The sequence below is a fragment of the Pristis pectinata genome, chromosome 18 (assembly GCF_009764475.1).
Source record: "Pristis pectinata isolate sPriPec2 chromosome 18, sPriPec2.1.pri, whole genome shotgun sequence".
NCBI lineage: Eukaryota > Metazoa > Chordata > Chondrichthyes > Rhinopristiformes > Pristidae > Pristis > Pristis pectinata.
In genome coordinates, this window is record NC_067422.1 from 27992518 (window position 1) to 28012695 (window position 20178).

A 20178-nucleotide genomic window follows, 5' to 3' on the forward strand; every position below is an offset into this window, starting at 1 on the left:
AAGGCCCAAATAAACTTGAAATACCAGCTTTGAATTGTACACTTGTGACATGTGACAAGTAAATAATATAGTAACTGAGTGAAAGCACTTATCAAACTGCAATGTTTCTTCACAAACTGCAGGAAATTAAAATCTCTGCAAAGGTCGAAGGATGAAAAAAATCGAAAGCGCTAGAAGTATTCACCAAGGTCTCAGAGAACACTGAACTTTTACTTTGATGCATTTCCTTGATAATCCACTTTACAGCGCCAGCGACCCGGGTTCCATTCCGGCCACTGTCTGTAAGGAGTTTGTACATTCTCCCTGTGTCTACGTGGGTTTCCTCCGGGTGCTCCAGTTTCCTCCTGCTTTCTAAAGACGTACGGGTTAGGAAGTTGTGGGCATGCTATGTTGGCGCCAGAAACGTGGCGACACTTGCGGTCTACCCCCAGAACATTCTCCGCAAAAGATGCATTTCACTGTGTGTTTCGATGTACGTGTGACCAATACAGATATCACTCTCTCTCTCTCTCTCTCTCTCTCTCTCCAAATCATATACTTCCTCTCACCAGTGAAACAATGAGCAAAAACATAGATAACACAGTTTATACAAGCTGTCTTTATCAAACTATTGTGAGTAGCCAACTTCGGTTATTTCTTTATCCAGACATAATAACACAAGAGAAACAGTCAAGGGACCAAAATATCAAATGCAGATGGATCTATCAAACTAGTTAAATAGATTTTAACGGTTCATTTTGTTGCAATGGGCTGGCTTATCATAACTTGCATAAAAATTACAACACAGAAACAGATCATTCAACTTAGCAGGTACAAGAGTAAGCTCTTATTATTACCACCTTAGTAACAGAGGCAGTTTTTTTCTCTCCTTTCATTTGCTCACCAAACCTTCTCTGTCAGAATTGCTGTTGCACAAATTCACTCCAAATTGTCTAAGCAGCCAATGTGCTTATGTCTGAATGCTTAAGAACCTGTAGGTTATTTCATCATAACTCCCTTAAGCTGGTCTGACCCTATCCTTTAATCATCATTTAGGCACATCATCAATAATTGCTCAATAGCAGTAATATACTTGTAATAAGATTAGGTAATATTTTATTCCCTTTAGATGAAGGCATTATGCCCACTGACAGTAAATGTCGTGCCACTCCAGAGTACATGTTAAATTTTAGAGGTCAAAAACACCTCCATGTTAGTGGCAACACTATCTGCTGTTGCCACTAATGGTATGTTCCAACTATGGATTTAACTTCTGCAGATCCACTGTCAACTGCCAAAATGTGCTGAATTTTAGCCAGCAGTTCTAGAGAGAACCACTGGCCAATTGTAGTGCAGGAACAAGCTGAGCTTTGCACACTGTAGCACAGAGGTCAGCAACCAACTGGAGGTCAGATGCCAAAGTACAATTGAAGAGGTAAGTGCAGGGAAGTAGCTTGTTTTTAACAATTTTAACATTTCTAATTAATTTCCAGCATTAAATAGTGTTTAAGCAAGTCAGTTTTTTAAAAATCATTTAATTATTTCAATCCATTTGAATAGTTTTTAAACATCTCTGATTAAAAACACAAAAAAACGTTCAAGGGGCTTTGACAGTAGAGAGCTTTCAAATGGCCACCAGGACAGTCTGGTGGCAACACCTTAAGATCTGCTGCCAAGATCCAGTCGTCACTCATGCCTCCCCTTGCCCCCCAATAAATTTCATTTAAGCTTCAACAGCCAGGACAAGAGGACAATTCAACCTGCAAAGCCACAGGAAGTACAGCCACAAGGGAAGGGAGAATTTGGATAAGCTCAACACAGACCACTTAGTAAGGGCTGTCTCAAACCAAAATGGTTAGACCTAACATGATGGCAGGGCCTTGCATGATGTAATGCTATCAGATGGACAGTCACACTGCAGTATTTGTGACTTGAATGTTACTATCTCTGAAACATTTAAAAACTATTGAAAATCAATTAAACAATTATAAGAACAAAATTATCCATTTTAAACAATTTAAATGATCTTAATTTTTTGCAATGTTAAATGTTTATATCAAACATAATTAATTGAAAACATACATTACCGTATATTTGGCTTTATATTACTTTATAACGTACAGTTGTTGCTTTCCCCACATCAGTGGATAGATTGCCCAGCATAAGTGCTCAAGAAGTTTATCTAGATCATCCTCTGCCCTCGGCTCTACGTAGAGTCAACTTCAGAAATGAAGCAGAGCGACTGCTAGAGCAGATCAGCCATCAACTTGGCATTTGAGATGCAAACTTTCTGACACCTATGGTGGGTGGGTGTTGTGGTGCAGAACAAATGCCAACAGTTCTGTAGGAGAATGCCAGCATTCTTCACAAGTCCGGTCTATAAATTTACTGCCATAACCACTACCTTACTGGCACATGGCAGAAATAGTTTTGGTTTACTGGACTGGATTTTGCTTGCAAAACATTGGCATTTCTCTGAGTAAACATCTGCAGCTTTGGGATTTACATGTGAACACAGAAGCCTCAAAGTTGTGATCTGTTATGTAGTTTTGCTGATTGCATGCTGGTATTTTACTCCTCATGGGATCCAGCAGGGAAGCAGCAATCCCAAATTTTATTGTCGGGACCAAGGTAGGGACAGTTTCCCCATTCATTTCAGAAGAATGCTGCAAGGGAGTTTAGTTTTTTTTTATTAATTTGTTCAGTTTTTAATGCCTTGAAATGGGTAGTCATAGTTTTTGAATGACATAGGCTTGCCCCACCCCCTTCACCTTCCTATTGTGTGATGGCATATGGCAATTTATGGCACAGAAAGATAGCCTGTGGCAACTGTGTCCAGGCTGGCCAAAATAAAGTACCATTTAACTTAATCCCAATTCCAGTTCTCTGTCCATTACCTTGTTAAAACTGTTGGCTCAGTTAATAGTGTCAATAGCCTAACTGCTCCTGGAAAATATGGCAGTGCCAATACACAAAAATGACTCTTAGATTTAAATAATGCAGCTGGTCTCATGAACTTTCACTCTATGTCTCCATGCTGTGGTACAAAGATTACTGCACCCTTCAACATGATGTATAAAAGTTTGGGATTGGGCTCAGATATTTGTTTTAGATTGTACTTTTACACTCAATTTTTCCAAAGCCCAAAGAGAAGTAAAACTTGTACCTCTAGATTTGTTGGTTTAATAAATCCATTGACTGATGGCTATATTTTTCAGCTTTATCTGTATATTTCTCAATTGGACTTGTGCAATGTAAAATTTCACATCTGGTGTAATGTGGGGTGATATTCATCTCACCCTATGGAACTTTGCCATGCACAAATTGCCTGCCATGTTTGCCTCAACATTGATGATGTCCATATTTCTGGGCAAATACAGAGAATTTGAAAACCTCTGAGATGTTTGGTAGTTGTGATGACACTAAATAAATCTTGTTTTAATTCTATGTTTGTCTGCAATAGTGTACATAATTAAGTAATTCAAAAGAATGATACTTAGACTGCTCTTTTGGGGGAATCTAATCCATTGGTTTGGTTAAAACACATAATTAGTATGGTTTTCACACGGTCACTTGTCTGAGAAACAAAGGTTAATCACTCTCTCCGCACTTTGTGTCAGTTTGGCTAAGGACCTACTTAGCTGAACAATGTCAAGAGTTGATGAGTTAGCCTTCAGCATTTTTGGCTCATCCAGTGACAAAAACACATTTCATATCATCTCAAATTATTCTATCCTGAAAAATAAATAACAAACCTAATTTTCCTCTCCTGTATCACATTTGTCCAAGTGGAGACAGCATAAACAAAGAGCTATTGCATTCTAATATTGCAGTACCAGTTTACCTGAAACATCATCACTAAGCCAAGCATTTAACATGCAATAACCATATGCTGAATGATATGGAACAAACAGAGACAGTAGAGAAGGAACTACAAATAATAGCTCTGAAAGTCATACCATATGATCCCCTAAACAATTAACTTTGGATTTCTTACTCAATGCAACTTCCATGGCCTAGTTGCATTCATGCCAAAGGAGAATGAGCACATAAGTGACTGAGCATGGCTAAGAGCACAAGTAAGCTGGATGTGGTAATACCAAGAGAAACTCAAACTAACTATAAAAGCAATTAAGTTTGAACTTCATGGGAAGTTGGTTTGCTTTATTACATGAACTAACACGCTAAATATGTTCCCACACTGAGCAGTTCTCCATACATAACACTGCAGCCAAATTATATCTTGCAGGAGGATGTAATTAAATAACTAGGCAGATACTGCATTGAGGTCTCAATTTATAGCAGACATTTCAGTTTCGGGAAGGCTGATGTTATTTCTAATGAGCAGTCAAATTAATACTTTTCAATTATTCTAAACCTTTGTATTTTATTTAATTGCTAACTTTTCTTCACCCAACTATTTTTCAAAGAGACGTACAAAGGCACAAATTTACCAGCTAGCACTTTACCTTGTTGAGTCATGAAGAAAATCAGTCAACTTGACTCACACTGCTCTCATTTTTTATTTAAAGAGGAATTGCTGAATGACAATTAGGAATGAAAATACTGGATAATTCTCTATTCTGTAACCCAATTCCATTGAGAGGAACTGGAACATTTCAATGACTGCTTATTTGAAAATTGCCCCTCTTGGTTGGTATACTTTATCTTCTTGCTACTTTTACCAGCTGAATCATGTATAATGTATTTTTAAATACACATTTTTATTTGGCGTTAAAGATAGTTCTATAAAAGACTAATACCACTTCATGCCAGTGGATGGTGCCATTATGCTACAAAAAGTAGGCAGCAGATAAAAATGTATCATGTTCTTTAACCAGCTGACTCAAATTAAGTCATGTGATATCATTTCTTCCAATGACCTACAAACATTCCAACTCAATTCTATTCAATTATTCTGAAGGTAATGCATAATACTGTTACAGTTTATCACTAAAAATAAGTAAACTGCATTCATCTGACAGTTTTTCATTCAGCTTTTCCTTTAAACTCCATAAATCACATATTGCAAAACAATATTTTGCTAATAGGCTGACAGTCCTTATTGTCACTTTTTCTGAAAAGCCTTCCCAAAGCTACCTGAAGGACAAAAAGAAAAGGAATCAATTTTAAGAAAAAGATAATATTACATGCAGAAAGCCCTCCTTTCAAAAATGTCAGTGCATTTTCTGACTCAATCCTCACTATACATTGTAAAACAAGAAATCCACAGAATGAAATCTAAACTCCATGTTACCTAAGCAATACAAGGTAGAAAATCCAAACTCAACTTCTGAGCTTAGTTACCTTTGTGAGGACCTCAGAAGCAATGCAAAGTGTTCCATTTTAATAGTAGGACTTATACTATGAATGGCAGGACACTAGGAAGTGCAATGGAATAAAGGGACCTGGGAGTACAAGTGCACAGTTCGTTGAAAGCGACGTCACAGGTAGACAGGGTGGCGAAAGAGGTGCTGGCCTTCATCAGTCAGGGCATTGAGCATAGGTGTTGGGACATTATGTTGCAGTTGTACAAGTCGTTGGTGAGGCTATACTTGGAATACTCTGTACAGTTTTGGTCACTCTGATATAGTAAAGATGTGGTTAAACTGGAAAGAGTAAAGAAAAGATTTCCAACAATGTTGCCAGGACTAGGAGGGTCTGAGTTAAAGAGGTTGGCTAGGCTAGGTCTTTATTCTTTGGAGCGTAGAAGAATACAGAGGTTTATAAAATCATGAGGGACATAGTCTTTTCCCCAGGGTAGGAAAGTCCAAAACTAGAGGGCATAGATTTAGAGTGAGAGGGAAAGAATTAAAAAGGACTTGAGGGGCACACAGAGGGTGGTGAGTAAATGGAAGGAGCTGCCAGAGTAAGTGGTTGAAGCAGGTACAATAGTATCATTTAAGAAGCACTTGGATAGGTACATGCAGGGGCAGGGCTTAGATGGATACAAGGCGAATGCAGGAAATTGGGACTGGATGGGTGGGCACCATGGTCGGCATGGACTCGTTAGGCCAAGGGGCCTGTATCTGTGGGTTATTGCTCTATGACTCTAATATAACTCATACGATATCAATTATTAAAGTTATTATTAAAGACATTATAGTGAGGTACTTAGAAAAATTCAAAGTAATCAAGCAAAACCAACATGGTTTTGTGAAAGGGAAATCATATTTGACCAATTTATTGGAGTTCTTTGAAGTAACAAGTGCTTTGGATAAAAAGGAACCAGTGGATAATACTATATATACTACACCAACAACTCTACATCCTCGGAAGGCTAAGGAAATTCAGCATGTCCCCGATGACTCTTACTAATTTTGATAGATGTACCATAGAAAGCATCTTATCCAGGTGCATCACAGCTTGGCATGGTAGCTGCTCTGCCCAAGACCCCAAGAAATTGCAGAGTTGTGAATGCAGTCCATCACACAAAGCACCCTCCCTTCCATTGACTCCATCTACACTTCCTGCTGCCCTGGGAAAGCAGCTAACACAATCAAGGACCCCCTCCCACCCTGGTCATCCTCTCTTCTCTCCTCACCTGTTGGGCTGAAGATACAAAAGTTTGAGAGCACGTACTATCAGACTCAAGGATAGCTTCCATCCGACTGTTATCAGACTCTTGAACTCATACACTAAAAGATAAACTCGAACTCCCAATTTGCCTACTTGTGCCCCTTGCACTTAACTATAATACTATATTCTGCATTCTGGTTTCTTTTTAATACCTCGATGTAATCATGACATCATCTATCTGCATGGCACATAAAAAAAAGCTTTTCACTATATCTCAGTATGTGTCTATAATAAACCATCACCAATATTTAGATTTCCAGAAAGCATTTGATAAGGTGCCACATTAATAGGTTATTATGGAAAATAAACGTTCATGCTGTAGGAGGTAACATATTGGTAGGGATGGAAGATTGGCTGGTTAACAGGAAACAGAAATTAGGTACAAATGTATAGTTTTCCACTTGACAAAATATAATGAATAATGTGCCACAGGGATCAGTACCGGGGCCTCAATTTTGGGGGGACTTATATCAACTTCGACCAAAGGCATGGCTACTAAATTTGTTGATTACTCCAAGATAGTTAGGAAAATAAGTTGCCATAGAGAAAGGTTAAATGAGAGGGCAAAATTCTAGCAAATGGAATGCAATGTGGAAAAATGTGAAATTGTTGATTATGGCAGGAAAGTTTGAAAAAGCATACTGTCTAAATGATGATGTTGCAAAGTTCTGAGATCCCAAGAGATCTGGGTGTTCTATTGCAAATGATTTGCAAAAAGATCATATGCAGGTCCTCTAAGTAATTAGCCATCTGCCAATGCTCCGCTCAATTTTCCAACTGATCTACATCTTGGTAGCCTTAGGCAACCTCCTCACTGTCCACAACACCATCAATTTTCGTGTCATCTGCAAATTTACTAATCATCCGTCCTACATTCACATCCGTTAATATATTTTCTCAGAGTGGTGGAAGCAAAAAGCATGAAAAATTTTAAGGCAGTGATAGATAAATAATAGACAAGCAAAGGGATGAAAGATGACCGTGGGTAGATAGAATTGCGATGTTGAAGTTACATTCAGAGAAGCCATGATCCCATTAAATGGCAGAGCAGACCTGTGAGGCCAAGTGGCCTATTCCTGCTCATAATTCGTATGTTTTTATGTTAATGTTAACCATTCTGCAGGGGATGGGAGATATGGAGAGAGCTTGCTTCTTAGATGAGCTTGGCAAAAATCATAACAAATTCTAATATGCATTTGGCGCAAATACATGTTTTTGCTGTAGGACCTTTCTGCAATAAAAAGTGCTGGAAGCCACTATTTAGCTTTGCTGTTAACATTTGACTTCTGCAAGTAGGGATCACAGTTTGAATGAGTGACTGACCAAATGATCATTTATATTATTCTGCCAGCTTTTAAAACGGGTGTTGCCTTGAAATCCAATTCTGTAGTGTTAACATGTACAAAATAACTATCTTCAAGCAACACCCATATCAAATGCCAGCACTAATAAAAATGAGAAATTCAGCAGCAGCTATTATAGGCACACTGAAACTGTAAAACCTTAAGACTTGTTCTTTTCCTGGCCTCGGAATCATAAAATGGCGTCTTCACTTGTCATTTATCCTCGACCTAAATTTATATATCTTTTGTTTATTCTGCTTTGTTATTCAGCTATGAGCAACAACAACTATTGCTCAACAGCAAGACTACATTCTAGTGCAGTTAGTTTATCACGCCAGTAATTTTCAGAATAAGAGTGCCCAGACATTCATCCCTGCATGCTAGCTCTCTACACACTTTAATGTTGGGTCAGTACATTGTGTTCTGCATCTGAAATTCATTTAGTTGAATGCACCCATCTTTCCTGTCTGAGGGAGAACCTAAGATAGTATAACTTGATAGCCAGAATCTTTTTCCCACGGTAGGGACATCAAACACAAGAAGGCATCGGTTTACGGTGAAAGGAAGGAGCTTTAGAGGAGATTTGAGGGGAATTTTTTTTTAAAAATACAGAGAGTGACTGATAACTGGAATTCACTGCCAGAGGTGGTGGAATCAGATACAATCACTACACTTAAGAGACATTTAGATAAGCATTTGAATAGGCAAGACATGGGATACATACCTAATGCAGGAAAATCATACAAGGGTAAATGGGCAAAAAGGTTGACATGGATATGGTGGGCTATGAGCCTGTTTCTGTGCTGTACAGCTCTATGATTAAGACCGTATGAATATGGGCCACAAAGAATTCCAACTCTGCCTATCACCATTTACCTATCCTTTCTTTTGCAGGAGAAGCAAAAGGCAAGATGTCTGCCTTCATACAAAGCTAAATACCACAGAAGTAGTTTATCCGCCAGTTCCTTTTAAGATAAAATTGTGAACAAATACTAAATAATTTTTTCCAGAGTTGATTATGTTAATTGTTTTGATAGACACACAGCAGGATATCCAGAAAGTGGACTTCAGAAGGAGCCAGGATCATTCAGAATAAAATTTGTTCATGTTGGAGATTGTATCAGACACAAAACTTCCTTGTCTAATCCCAAAGAGATGATGGCAATTCCGACCAAGAAGTCTTCTCCAGAGATGGAAACAAAAAAAAACCCTGGACCAGTTTGATAGCTCTGATTTTTCTTTACTCCCATTTTATTCTTGTGGATCCTGATTATGTTAATAATCTCATTAGATCAATAGCATGGACAACTGGAAACCTTCTTGATTTAGTTTAGTACTGCGGTCTGAATAAATTTGCATATGTGCTAGATATGATTTCTAGATCTTTGTGCTCAACTGCATCTCTAAAAGATCAAACAGGTTATAGACTTCTGTAGCTTTTGTTTCCCCTACCTCCCTACAAATACTGGCCAGAGACGCAAGACACAGGCTTGCCATCTATATGGAGACGTACTTTGAAGAAAATGAACTTGTATTTTAAAACATCAAAGATCTGAATGCTACCTCAAGCTTTATGCTAACTCAACAATCAAGCATACTGTGACTTAAACCTATAAGGAATGCAAATTCCGTGAAGGAGGAAATGGAAACCATTTTTAATCAAAAAAATAAAAATGCAATTAATAGATTTTAATTTGGCACATTAGAAATCAAATTTCAAACTCTCCTGTTCATAATAAGCCACAAAACAATGCTTCTATAACATCAAACCAAAGTTATATCAACATGCAGTAATATAATACATTAGAACCTATTGTACTCTAGATTAATGTATGGAATTAGTCCAGGAATGTAAAGGGCAAATCATGCTACCGGCCATATTTCCACCATAATAGTGCCTGAAGGTTACTTTAACAAATCAATTCAAAAGCCTGTTTTATTGCATTCCCTAAATTACACCAACGCCTATAGTTCAAATTTAAGTTGTTTCTGAAAAGCAAACTTCTGCTTCAGTAGCATTCACTGGCAGTATTCTGAGCTCAATACTGTACTCAGCTATGGTATTGCTATTTCATAAATGAGGGATTCCATTTACATTGATAGACCATCTGGGATTGTTTCCTTAAACCAGAAAATGATAAGGGAAGACTTAATAACCACTGAAAACAATGACTGGTTTTGAAAGAGTAAGTAGGGAGAAGCTGTGGCAAATAGCAGAGGGGTAATAGCTAGAGGTCATATATTCAAACCAACTGGCAGTAGGAGCGTTAGGAAGAGTATTTTAATGCAATGAGTTATTAGAATTTGGAGTGCTTGCCTGTAAAGGTGGAAGTAAGTTAATGAATAATTTCCATTGTTTTCATTGCTCTCCCTGAAGGAATTTTTAAGTGTTCATCAAGGTTCAAAACAGATCAAGTTCAAATGAGGTACAGTATGCCCATCATTTTAGTAAAGTTATTGATGCATAACAAGAATGTGAGCAAAAATTATTACAAAGCTTGATAGTGAGGGATAAAGTATTTATGATATGTACTCAATAACTTAAAATATGTACTTTGTGTCTAAATTTCATACTCCCAATTATTTATATCACATGTTTTTTGATAACATTTTAGAAGTTACTTAAGATGGAGACAGCTGAATTATGTATACTTTTCCTTCCATCAACTTGAAAACATTTCTGCTAGTCATCCAAGTGTGAAAGACACCCAGTTTCCTCAATTATCATTTTTTACTGGAGGAGATTTCCCCTGCTATTTTGTCTCAATAGCATCTCAACAGTAATTCTCGTTGACTAGATTTTGTTGAATACTAACATCAAAGGTCTGCGTAGCAACCCAGTGTAGCCCCAGCCCCAAGGTTAATTATTCTCAGCAATGTAGAAGGTCTCAACAAAAAGCTTTAGCTTAGAACAGTCATTTAAAAGTTTAAGTTTTGAAAACAATGAATTAAGTGTTTCCAAACTTTTTCTGGAGATAAGTTACTGCACATTTTATATAATCCAATAGAACATCCTGGTTATCATAGCATTTGGATGAAAGCTATGATGCAACATACGTACACAAGTTTTCCACGGAGCTCAAAATCCCTGACATCAAAATTAAAGTGAAATTTTTGACAAGATTCAGAACCTACACAGAAGAGTAAAATATGAGAGATATTTTTTACAAGCATCTCTGATATTAGATGGCAAGTTAGGTTTAGAAATTCCATTCAGAAAATTGTACATTTTTCTGCTTTTATTGTACATTATATAACTCCAGAAAAGAAAATGACCGCTAAAAAAATCCTTGAGTTAGAGGCCTGTGACACTTACTGTTTTACGAAATAAAGTGCTGCAAACATTTTAAGGGATATTACTAGATTTTTGGATCCTGTTCTTGTTACTGGTATTTTTTGTTACCTTTTAACAAATGGAGGCCAGTGATAATGTTTTACTTTACAGGTGTTTGACACCCTTATGCATTTTGAGGTGTGACACCTCCAAAGCCATACTTCTAGGTGTGGCATTATTCTTAAGGCTTGTAATTATAAAGACAATTGAGACGAGTTTGTGCATTGCATTTAAGTGTGAGTCATGATCAGAGAAAACACAATACTAAGCAAGTTAGCTTCCTTATAAAGAGCCAACTCAATTTTATTCCTAAAATTATAACTTCTAAATATTTAATATTCTAACACATTTCCCCCTTCTCACTTATACTGCAAACCTGCTTCCTTTCAAAACCACGAACAGATTCCTTTTCATAACATCCACCTTCACAACCTACAGCCTTGTCTCTTCAAAGTATTCAGACCTATTTTATTCACTTTCAAACCCAAGCCTATATACATAATGTATCCCAGAAGTGCATGTCTGAGTCTAATCAAACCTGTGCCCCAGCTCAGGGAAAAAAAGATTGTAACTGAAGTCTCAAATGACACCCACATGACTAGTATGCATTATAGCTATTTGGTATCTCTTCCAAGGAATTATTGCCACCCCTTTCTTCATTCTCATTTACAAAGTGCCCTTTGGTGATGATATGGGATAGCAAAGTGGCACAGATAGTACAGCTGTTGCTTCACAGCTCCAGAACCTGGCTTCAATCCTGACCTCTACTGCTGTCTGTATAGAGTTTGCATGTTCTTCCTGTGAATACATGGCTTTCCTTAGGGGGCTCCAGTTTCCTCCCACGTCCTCAAGACGTACAGCTTGGTAGAATAATTGGCCACAGTAAATCGCCCCTTAATGTGTAGGTGATTGGTAGAATCTGGGAGGGAGTTAATGGGAATGTGAGAAGAGTACAATGAGATTAGTTTAAGTGGGTGCTTGAAGAGTGGCACAGACTCAGTGAGCTGAAGGCACCACCTCTATGCTGTATAACTCTATTTCCAAGCCTGGAGACAACTTTCTTGTGCATTACAAATGCATCCACTTTTGTATCATCACAATGCTTGTCCAACATTCAGTTAAACATTATGATAATCCTGTCACAAACACTGAATAGAATCCTCTGGCGTGCTACTGTCAACCTGAAACACCATGCTGACAAAATTGCACCCTACATGATCCTGGGCTAAGGTTCCAACATTACGTTCTCTAACACAACCTGCCTGTGCCCTGCTTCAGTCTTTCTGCTGCTGAACTTTTCACCCACACTTTTGTTACCTCCAGACTTGACTAATCCAAAGTTTTCCTTTGCTTTCAATTTCACTTCAACTAAATGGGTATGTATTTAAGCAAAATAATGATGTTCATGTGGAAGTAAAATATTGAATTCTGATAATCTAATTTAGCCAACTGTACTAAAGTTGTACTCTGAAGGCTCTTTGAACCGTAATCCCTCTGCAACTGGATCCTCAACTTCCTTATTGGGAGACCACAGTCAGTGTGGATCTGTAATAACATGTCCTCCTTGCTGACAATCAACACAGGCGCACCTCAAGGATGCGTGCTTAGCCCACTGCTCTACACTCATGACTGTGGCTTAGCACAGCTCAAATGCCACCTATATATTCACAGATGACACCACTGTTTTTGGTAAAATCTCAGATGGCAACAAGGAGGCAGACAAGAATGAGACAGATCGGCTGGTTGAGTGGTGTTGCAACAACAACCTCGCACTCAACATCAACAAGAACAAGTAATTGATTGAGGACTTCAGGAAAAGGGGAAGTCGGGAGAACACACATCAGTCCTCATTGAGGGGTCAGCGGTGGAAAGGGTGAGCAGCTTCAAGTTCCTGGATCTCAACATCTCAGAGGATCTATCCTGGGCCCAACACTTTGATGCAATCATGAAGAAGGCAGGCCAACGGCTCTACTTTGTTAGGAGTTTGGAGATTTTGTATGTCACCAAAGACTGTTGCAAATTTCTATAGATGTACAGTGGAAAGCATTCTAACTGGTCACATAACAGCCTGGTATGGAAGCTCCAATGCACAGGATTGCAAGAGGCAGCAGAGGGTTGTAGACTTTTGCCCGCCATCGAGGACATCTTCAAGAGGCGGTGCCTCAAGAAGGTGGCATCCATCACCAAGGATCCACACCATCCGGGACATACCCTCTTCTCATTACTACCATCAGGGAGGTGGTACAGGAGCCTGAAGACCCACACTCAACGATTTAGGAACAGTTTCTTCCCCTCCGCCATCAGATTTCTGAACAGTCCACGAACCCATGAACACTACCTCGTTATTTGTTTTTTTCCCACACTATTTATTTTGTAATTTATAGTAATTTTTTGTATCTTTGCACTGTACTGCTGCCCCAAAACAACAAATTTCACATCATACAAGTCAGTGATAATAAACCAGATTCTAAATGAATAATCTGATTGAATAACTGAATGATAGAAAAGTAGGGGGCTATGTGGGAGGGAAGGAGTAGATAGCTCTTGGAGCAGGATAAAATGTCAGCACAACATTGTGGGCCAAAGGGCCTGTACTGTGCTGTAGTGTTCTATGTTCTACGTCCAACAATGGTATTTCTTGCATTCCATTACTTCTGGATGTCACCAAAGTTAACAAGCAAGGAACTTTCCTCTTCCACCTGCTTTCCTCTCAACTTGCTTTCTCTCAACAATTTATTCTAAGCGCGTTACACAATATTTCACATATATACTGATAGCATCAAGCTCTGTCTCTTCAACATCTCTACTACTCCCCATTTTTCTCGAAATGAACACGGCACAAACTAAAGCATCCACCACAGAAGCCTTATCTTTGTCACTGATTTTAGCAGCACCCTCAATCACTGTATTCGATACTGAAGTCAATAGTTTTGAATCACAGTGTGAAATTCAGACCCAATTCCAAAAGCGAGCTCCATCTTACTCAGGCAGCTCAGCTGATATCATTGTACTCAATATTCACTCATCATTCCTATGAAGTCGTGTGACACTATAATTTTTTTAATAAAGTAAAATATAATTACTTTGGCACAAAAGAATACTACAATGGAGCTACTAAATCTTACTTCAATGTTAACTGGAGCAAAAACCTGTAGATGCTGGAAATCTGAAACAAAATGGAAAATCTGAAGCAATCAGCGGGTTAAGCAGCATCAGTGGTGAGAGAAAGAAAGCTGATGTTTCAGACTGGGATTTTAATGGAAAATATCTGTAAGTTATAATTTTAGGAATAACACTAAGTAGGACTGTCCCTGGTATACCTACTGCTTCAGCCTGCTTTTGTCCCAGAGACCATTTATCTTTCCTATTCTTTCTCCCCTGGTTAAGTCCCTTCTCAATTATATTATGACACCTTTGATGTCACTTCGACAGTTTTCAGCTTCCTGTTCACAGGTGGTTCATCTTCATCAAGTGAAATCTGCAACTCAGTCTTACACCAGGACCCTCGAACAGTAGCCCAACCAGTCGACTTCCATGACCATTTTCCTTTGACTCGTACTCTAAACTTTGAACTCATACCTACACTAAACAACTCCACTCTCTTCCTTTCAAGTCAAAGGTGTGGCTATTGGGAACTCATGTAGGCTCAAGCTATTCCTGTCCGCAATGGACACGTGGAACAGTCCTTGTTTCTGTCCTATTTTGATCCCCTTCCTCAACCTTTGTTCCATTACATTGATGACTGCATATGTGCCACTTCTTCCAATTGCACAGAACTCGAAAATGTCATTACCCTTGCTGCCAATTTCCAATCTGTTCTCACTTTTACATGGTCCATATCTGACTCTTCCCTTCCTTGACATCACTATCTCCATCTCAGAGGACAGATTAGCAAACTATATTTACTGTAAGTCCACCAACTCCCACAATTATCTCAACTACTCCTCCTCCCACTCCACTTCCTGTGGGACTCCATTCCATTCTCCCAGTTTCAGCTCGTATCTGCTCTTATGGTGGGATAACAATGCCTTTAAGATGCCTTCCACTCTCCTTAATCATTGTTTCCCTTCCACCATAGTTGACCAGGATCTCAACTGCATCTCCTCAATCTCACTCACTACTCCTCTTAATAAGGCTTCCATTCTCCTCACCATTCACTCCACCACCCTCCAAGTTCAATGGATCAAGTCTGCCACCTTCAGTGTGATCCCACCACCTTCCCCTCCACTTCTGTGTCAGTACTCTGGAAGGTCTGTTCCTCGGCAACTCTAGTCCACTTTTCTATCTCCACTAACCACACCTCTTTTCATGGCTCTTTCCCATGCAGAGAAAAAAATACATACCCTTTTACCTCTTCCCTTCTCACTATCCAAGAGTCAAAACAGTCCTACCAGTGAAGCAGCAATTCATTGCACTACTTCCAATTTAGTGGTCTCTTTCATATTGGAGAAAGCAAAAGCAGATTGGGTGACCTGTTTGCAGAACACCTCCAATCTGCTCACGTGAACATGAGCTCCCAGCCTCCCGTCATTTCAATTCTTTGCCACACTCCCATTCTCGCCTTCCTGTCTTCAGCTTCCTACATTGCTCTAATATTGTTATATATTCTTTATGACCCAATTAATGCTCTTCTGTTCTGTACACCATTACATCCGCTTTTGTCCAAACACACAAGCAACTCAAAGTACCACACCAAAAATCACGATACAGAATGATGCAATAACTATAGCTCCAAATCTGAGCTGTTAGAATTTTAAAGTTACATTGGTGATCTGATATAGATTGCGTGTGTCCATGTTATACTTATGTTGTTTCGGCCAAACAAGATGTAGTAGAGAGCATTTACAGTTATGCATATGTGCCTGCACAAAAAACCTGTATTTGTATTGCACCTACAACATTGTATATAATGTTATACTAGTGGGCACAGATACAAGATAAGAGGGAAGAGATTTAAAAGAGACCTGAGAGGTAACTTTAGACAGAGGGTAGTGAGTACCTGGAATGAGGTGCCAGAGGAAGTAAACGAGGCAGGTACACTTGTAACATTTAAGAGGTATTTGGATAGGTACATAGAGGGGAGGGGCTTGGAGGGTTTTGGCTGAACACGGGCAACTGGGACTGGCAGGGAGGACGCTGTGGTCGGCACGGACCAGTTGGGCTCCTTTCTGTGCTGTATTACTCTACGACTCTAATGACAACATTATTTAAATACATTCAGGATGCCAAAATGCAGAGCACATATGCAGTGTGCATAAGCTGAGACTCTGCAAAGTTGATCTGTACTAGACCGCTGATATAATAGGCATCACTTGGCATTAACAAAGAAACGATCCGTAATGAAAAGAAGAAAACTAAAATCTTTGATTCAAGGGTCTATTTAAATAAGAATAATAATACATAACTTTACTGGTTAAAATACAAAAATGTTACAATCTTGAAAAATCTGATTCTTAGCCATTCTTCAAAGGATTTTAAAGTTTACAAAAATTCTAGAAGGACTGGAAGGTGAAATTCTAGAAGGTGCTTTCAATTCTGCTTAGAAAACTTCCTGGTCTGCAGATTGGAATTCAGCATCAGGTGGAATAGCACTCACTGACATCTATTATTTGTTTTTTTATTAAAGTATATTCTTTCTTGATCTGGCTGCACTTGTCTTTTCCACAACAGAACATTATGTAAGGTTACATACAACATCAACTAATGTCATTCAGGGGAGAAATGCAGGATATTTAGCTCTACAATTGAGAAAGGATTCATTAAAAAAAACAAATAGTAGTTTTACTTTCAATTCCTAGATTTGAACTCAATCCGCCTTAAATCCAATGAGTGTGTAAAGTAACTGGGAAATTTCATCAGTTGCTGGTGATTACTCTTTAACCATGAAATCCTTGTTGAGAAAACTTAAGTAGTCTCTGACTGCAGTTTTAGTGTATCAGTAGATAGTAAAAGGGAGAAAAAAAAGAGTTGCTGCATTTAGAGTTTATCTTAATGTTAGGAACGCGTCAGATTTCTGAACGATCCATGAACACTACATCGTTATTCCTCATTGGCACTATTTATTTTCGTAATTATAGTAATTTTTATGTCTTGCACTGTACAGCTGCCCCAAAACAACAAATTTCATGAAATAGGCCTGTGATAATAAACTTGAAAAAAAAATCTTCAAAATAACAATGATAACCTGAGTTTCCTAATGACATTTGTTCTCAACTTTGTGTTCTTATTTCATTCTTAAATAAGTTTTGCGATTCTTGGGGGAACCTCATCCAAATATTATATTTGAGTATTGGTACAAGTATTTTGGCATTCATACAACATAAGCATTTGTCTTTTCCTAACTACAGTGAGAAAATTTCACAAGTATATCAATAATCTTCATACTGTGAATATCACACAGATGATTAGAAAATAAATTGGCAGCAATATCAAATCTAAATACAGATTAGAAGAAAGTAAGAGGGATTACAACTCTTAAACATGTCACAAGTAGGACAGGTTAAAGTACTGCATCTTTGGAAGCATAGCTTGCTCTTACTGAGGCAAATATATTTTACTAAGCCACACAGAACAAAAAAACTGAGCACTGGTACTTAGATTACGTTGTTGCATGCTTCCTTAAATAATGGGAATTTGCCATTAAATAGCAAAAGTGCATTGTTGGCTTCTTATAATATCTTCATTTAATCTTCAAGTCTGCAAAGTAAATTCTGCAGTGAATTCACTTTCCAGTGAATATAAGTTATCTCATCATACTACTTAAATAAGAACAGGGAAGTTCTCCTTGTGTATATTTGTCTTCTTACCGAAGTTAGATACCTTGATCATTCACCACACTGATGCCTGTGGATACTGCATTTCCATGAAGTATTTATTGACTGTAAAGCTTGCTAAGATGTCCCGAAGTCATAAACGATGTGGCATAAATGTAAATTTTTCCTTCTATCAAATTTACTGAACTATGTCCACTGCAACTCTGTTGGCAAAAATCAGCCAAATTCTGCACAGCAAGATCTCAAAAACAATAGATATTAAGAATAGCAAGCTAATGTGTTCTTGGTGGTTCTGACTGAGGAATTAGTGCTGGCCAAAGCTTGGAGAACTCCCCTCTCTCCTTCAAATGGTACCAGAGAATCATTCCCATCCATCTGAATAAGCAGTTATCTGAGCTTTGCGTCACATCTCATCTGACAGTCAGCACCTCCAATTATTGCCTCAGCACAACAATGAATTGTTATCCTAAATCATGTGCTTAAGTCCTGGATTGGCAATTTAGCCCATAAATTTCAGGATCAAGTACTCGAGAGTACATCACCAGAGTCAACTTATAGCCTAATCAATTATGTCTACATCTAGAACAAAGAATCATTCAGACTTCATACAGAACCGACAACTTAAAAGATTTCTTTACTAATTAATACAGCTTAAGTAACTTATTCAAGCAAATATGAAGCTAATAGCTTTAAATGTGAAATTCTGCTCTCACTCAAGACTCTCTGTCTACTAACCTGGCATTAATATGAATAATGACCTGGAATTTGCTATGGCAAGTCAGAAGCAGCAAGCTACATAAATACAGACAATCTTTACAAAATAAGAGAGAAAGGGAAATGTAAATCATGTTTTATTCAAGTACCTGAATGCTTTGTGACTTTATGAAAAAATTTGAAAAGTTTACCAGTATAATGAATATCAACCTATGGGCAGGGAAACACATGTTTATGGGCACCTTAATGTTTATGACAATGCAAAATCTTGCATGATTATCACATCCATGTGTTGAACCATTTGGCTTCAATTCAAATATATTTAATTACTCAGCTTTTCCAAGAACCTTTGCATTCTGAGGTGGTGGTAATCAGGAACACTCTTAAAATTTAAAATGTATCTGCAATGTATTTGAGTAAAACTGAAAACCTGCAGTTACTAGGCCAAGCTTTTCCAAGCCTTGCAAATATATTAAATTTCTCAGTTTCAGTCAAACCATTCAACATAAAAATAGAAAACACTCTTTACAAACTTTAATTTGTTAAGTGCATAATAGCAGCTTAACAAATGGTTCATGTATATACATGTAGAATGTTTCATCACAATAGTATGCCTCCTTCCTGTAGGAGTATATTCTTCGAAAGCATCCACATGATTTTGCAAGAATTGGCAAACATACAGTATATTGTTCTGCAGAATGACAACAAAATGGAGTAACACAACTTTCTATTTGAGAAATAATTAAAAATGTATGTAGATAATGCATACATACCATGCTCCAATATCCCCTCGACTGTCTGTAGTATAGTCATTCAAACAATCCAACAAGGTATTATAGATCTGAGACACGTTACTTTGACAGACAACCTGATCGCATGGCCCATCTTCTTTCACACCCGCTGTCTTACAGACTCTAGGTCAAAACATTGGGGAGGATTGATCAGAAAATAACCCTAAATTCAACGATAAGGTACATTTTGATTTGGGTACTAAGGAATGCAACATTTCTTGGTTTCCTTTTTCTATTCACTATTTCAGATGTCTTCATTCTTTAGCTCAGATGAGACCAGAGGCAAACTGATGCCATAATTTAAGAAAATATTAAAATAATATTTTTTTAGTATTTTAAGCATAAAAAATAAACTATCCCTTCAAATGAATGATCCAAACAGCTTAATTTACATTCCAAAGTGGAAGTACTATTAAAGTCATGTGAATACATAAAATAAGCAAGAAAATTGCAGAAAACATCTTTCATTAAGCCACCAATTAAGCCACCAATTATTATAACAAAATATTACCGTGCTTTAAAAATTAAAATAGTTCTCTTATCTTACCCAAATTATTTATTATTTTAATAGATTTACTTCTCTCCTTCCAAATCAAGTAACTTAAAACCTGCTTCAGCAGCCAGTGAAAATAATTTGTAACTTAATACATTGGATTGAATAAATC

The 20178-nt window shown here is 37.8% G+C and overlaps 1 protein-coding gene and 1 long non-coding RNA gene across 5 annotated transcripts in view; one reads left to right on the top strand and one right to left on the bottom strand.

Annotated features, from left to right (window-relative positions):
* LOC127580094 (uncharacterized) overlaps nt 1–9746 on the top strand; it is a 28301-nt gene extending 18555 nt beyond the window's left edge. For 2 of the 3 annotated variants that reach the window (XR_007957781.1, XR_007957780.1), the window contains exon 3: nt 123–3301. This is a non-coding gene — a long non-coding RNA (uncharacterized LOC127580094). Of the gene's footprint in view, nt 1–122; nt 3302–8938 lie in introns of those variants that run through there. The other variant, XR_007957782.1, reaches the window with a different exon arrangement.
* tbcd (tubulin folding cofactor D) overlaps nt 1–20178 on the bottom strand; it is a 202840-nt gene that overhangs the window by 33557 nt on the left and 149105 nt on the right. For both annotated transcript variants that reach the window (XM_052033297.1, XM_052033298.1), the window contains one exon: nt 19496–19636. In XM_052033297.1, the coding sequence (XP_051889257.1) occupies nt 19496–19636 (141 nt within the window). The remainder of the gene's footprint in view (nt 1–19495; nt 19637–20178) is intronic.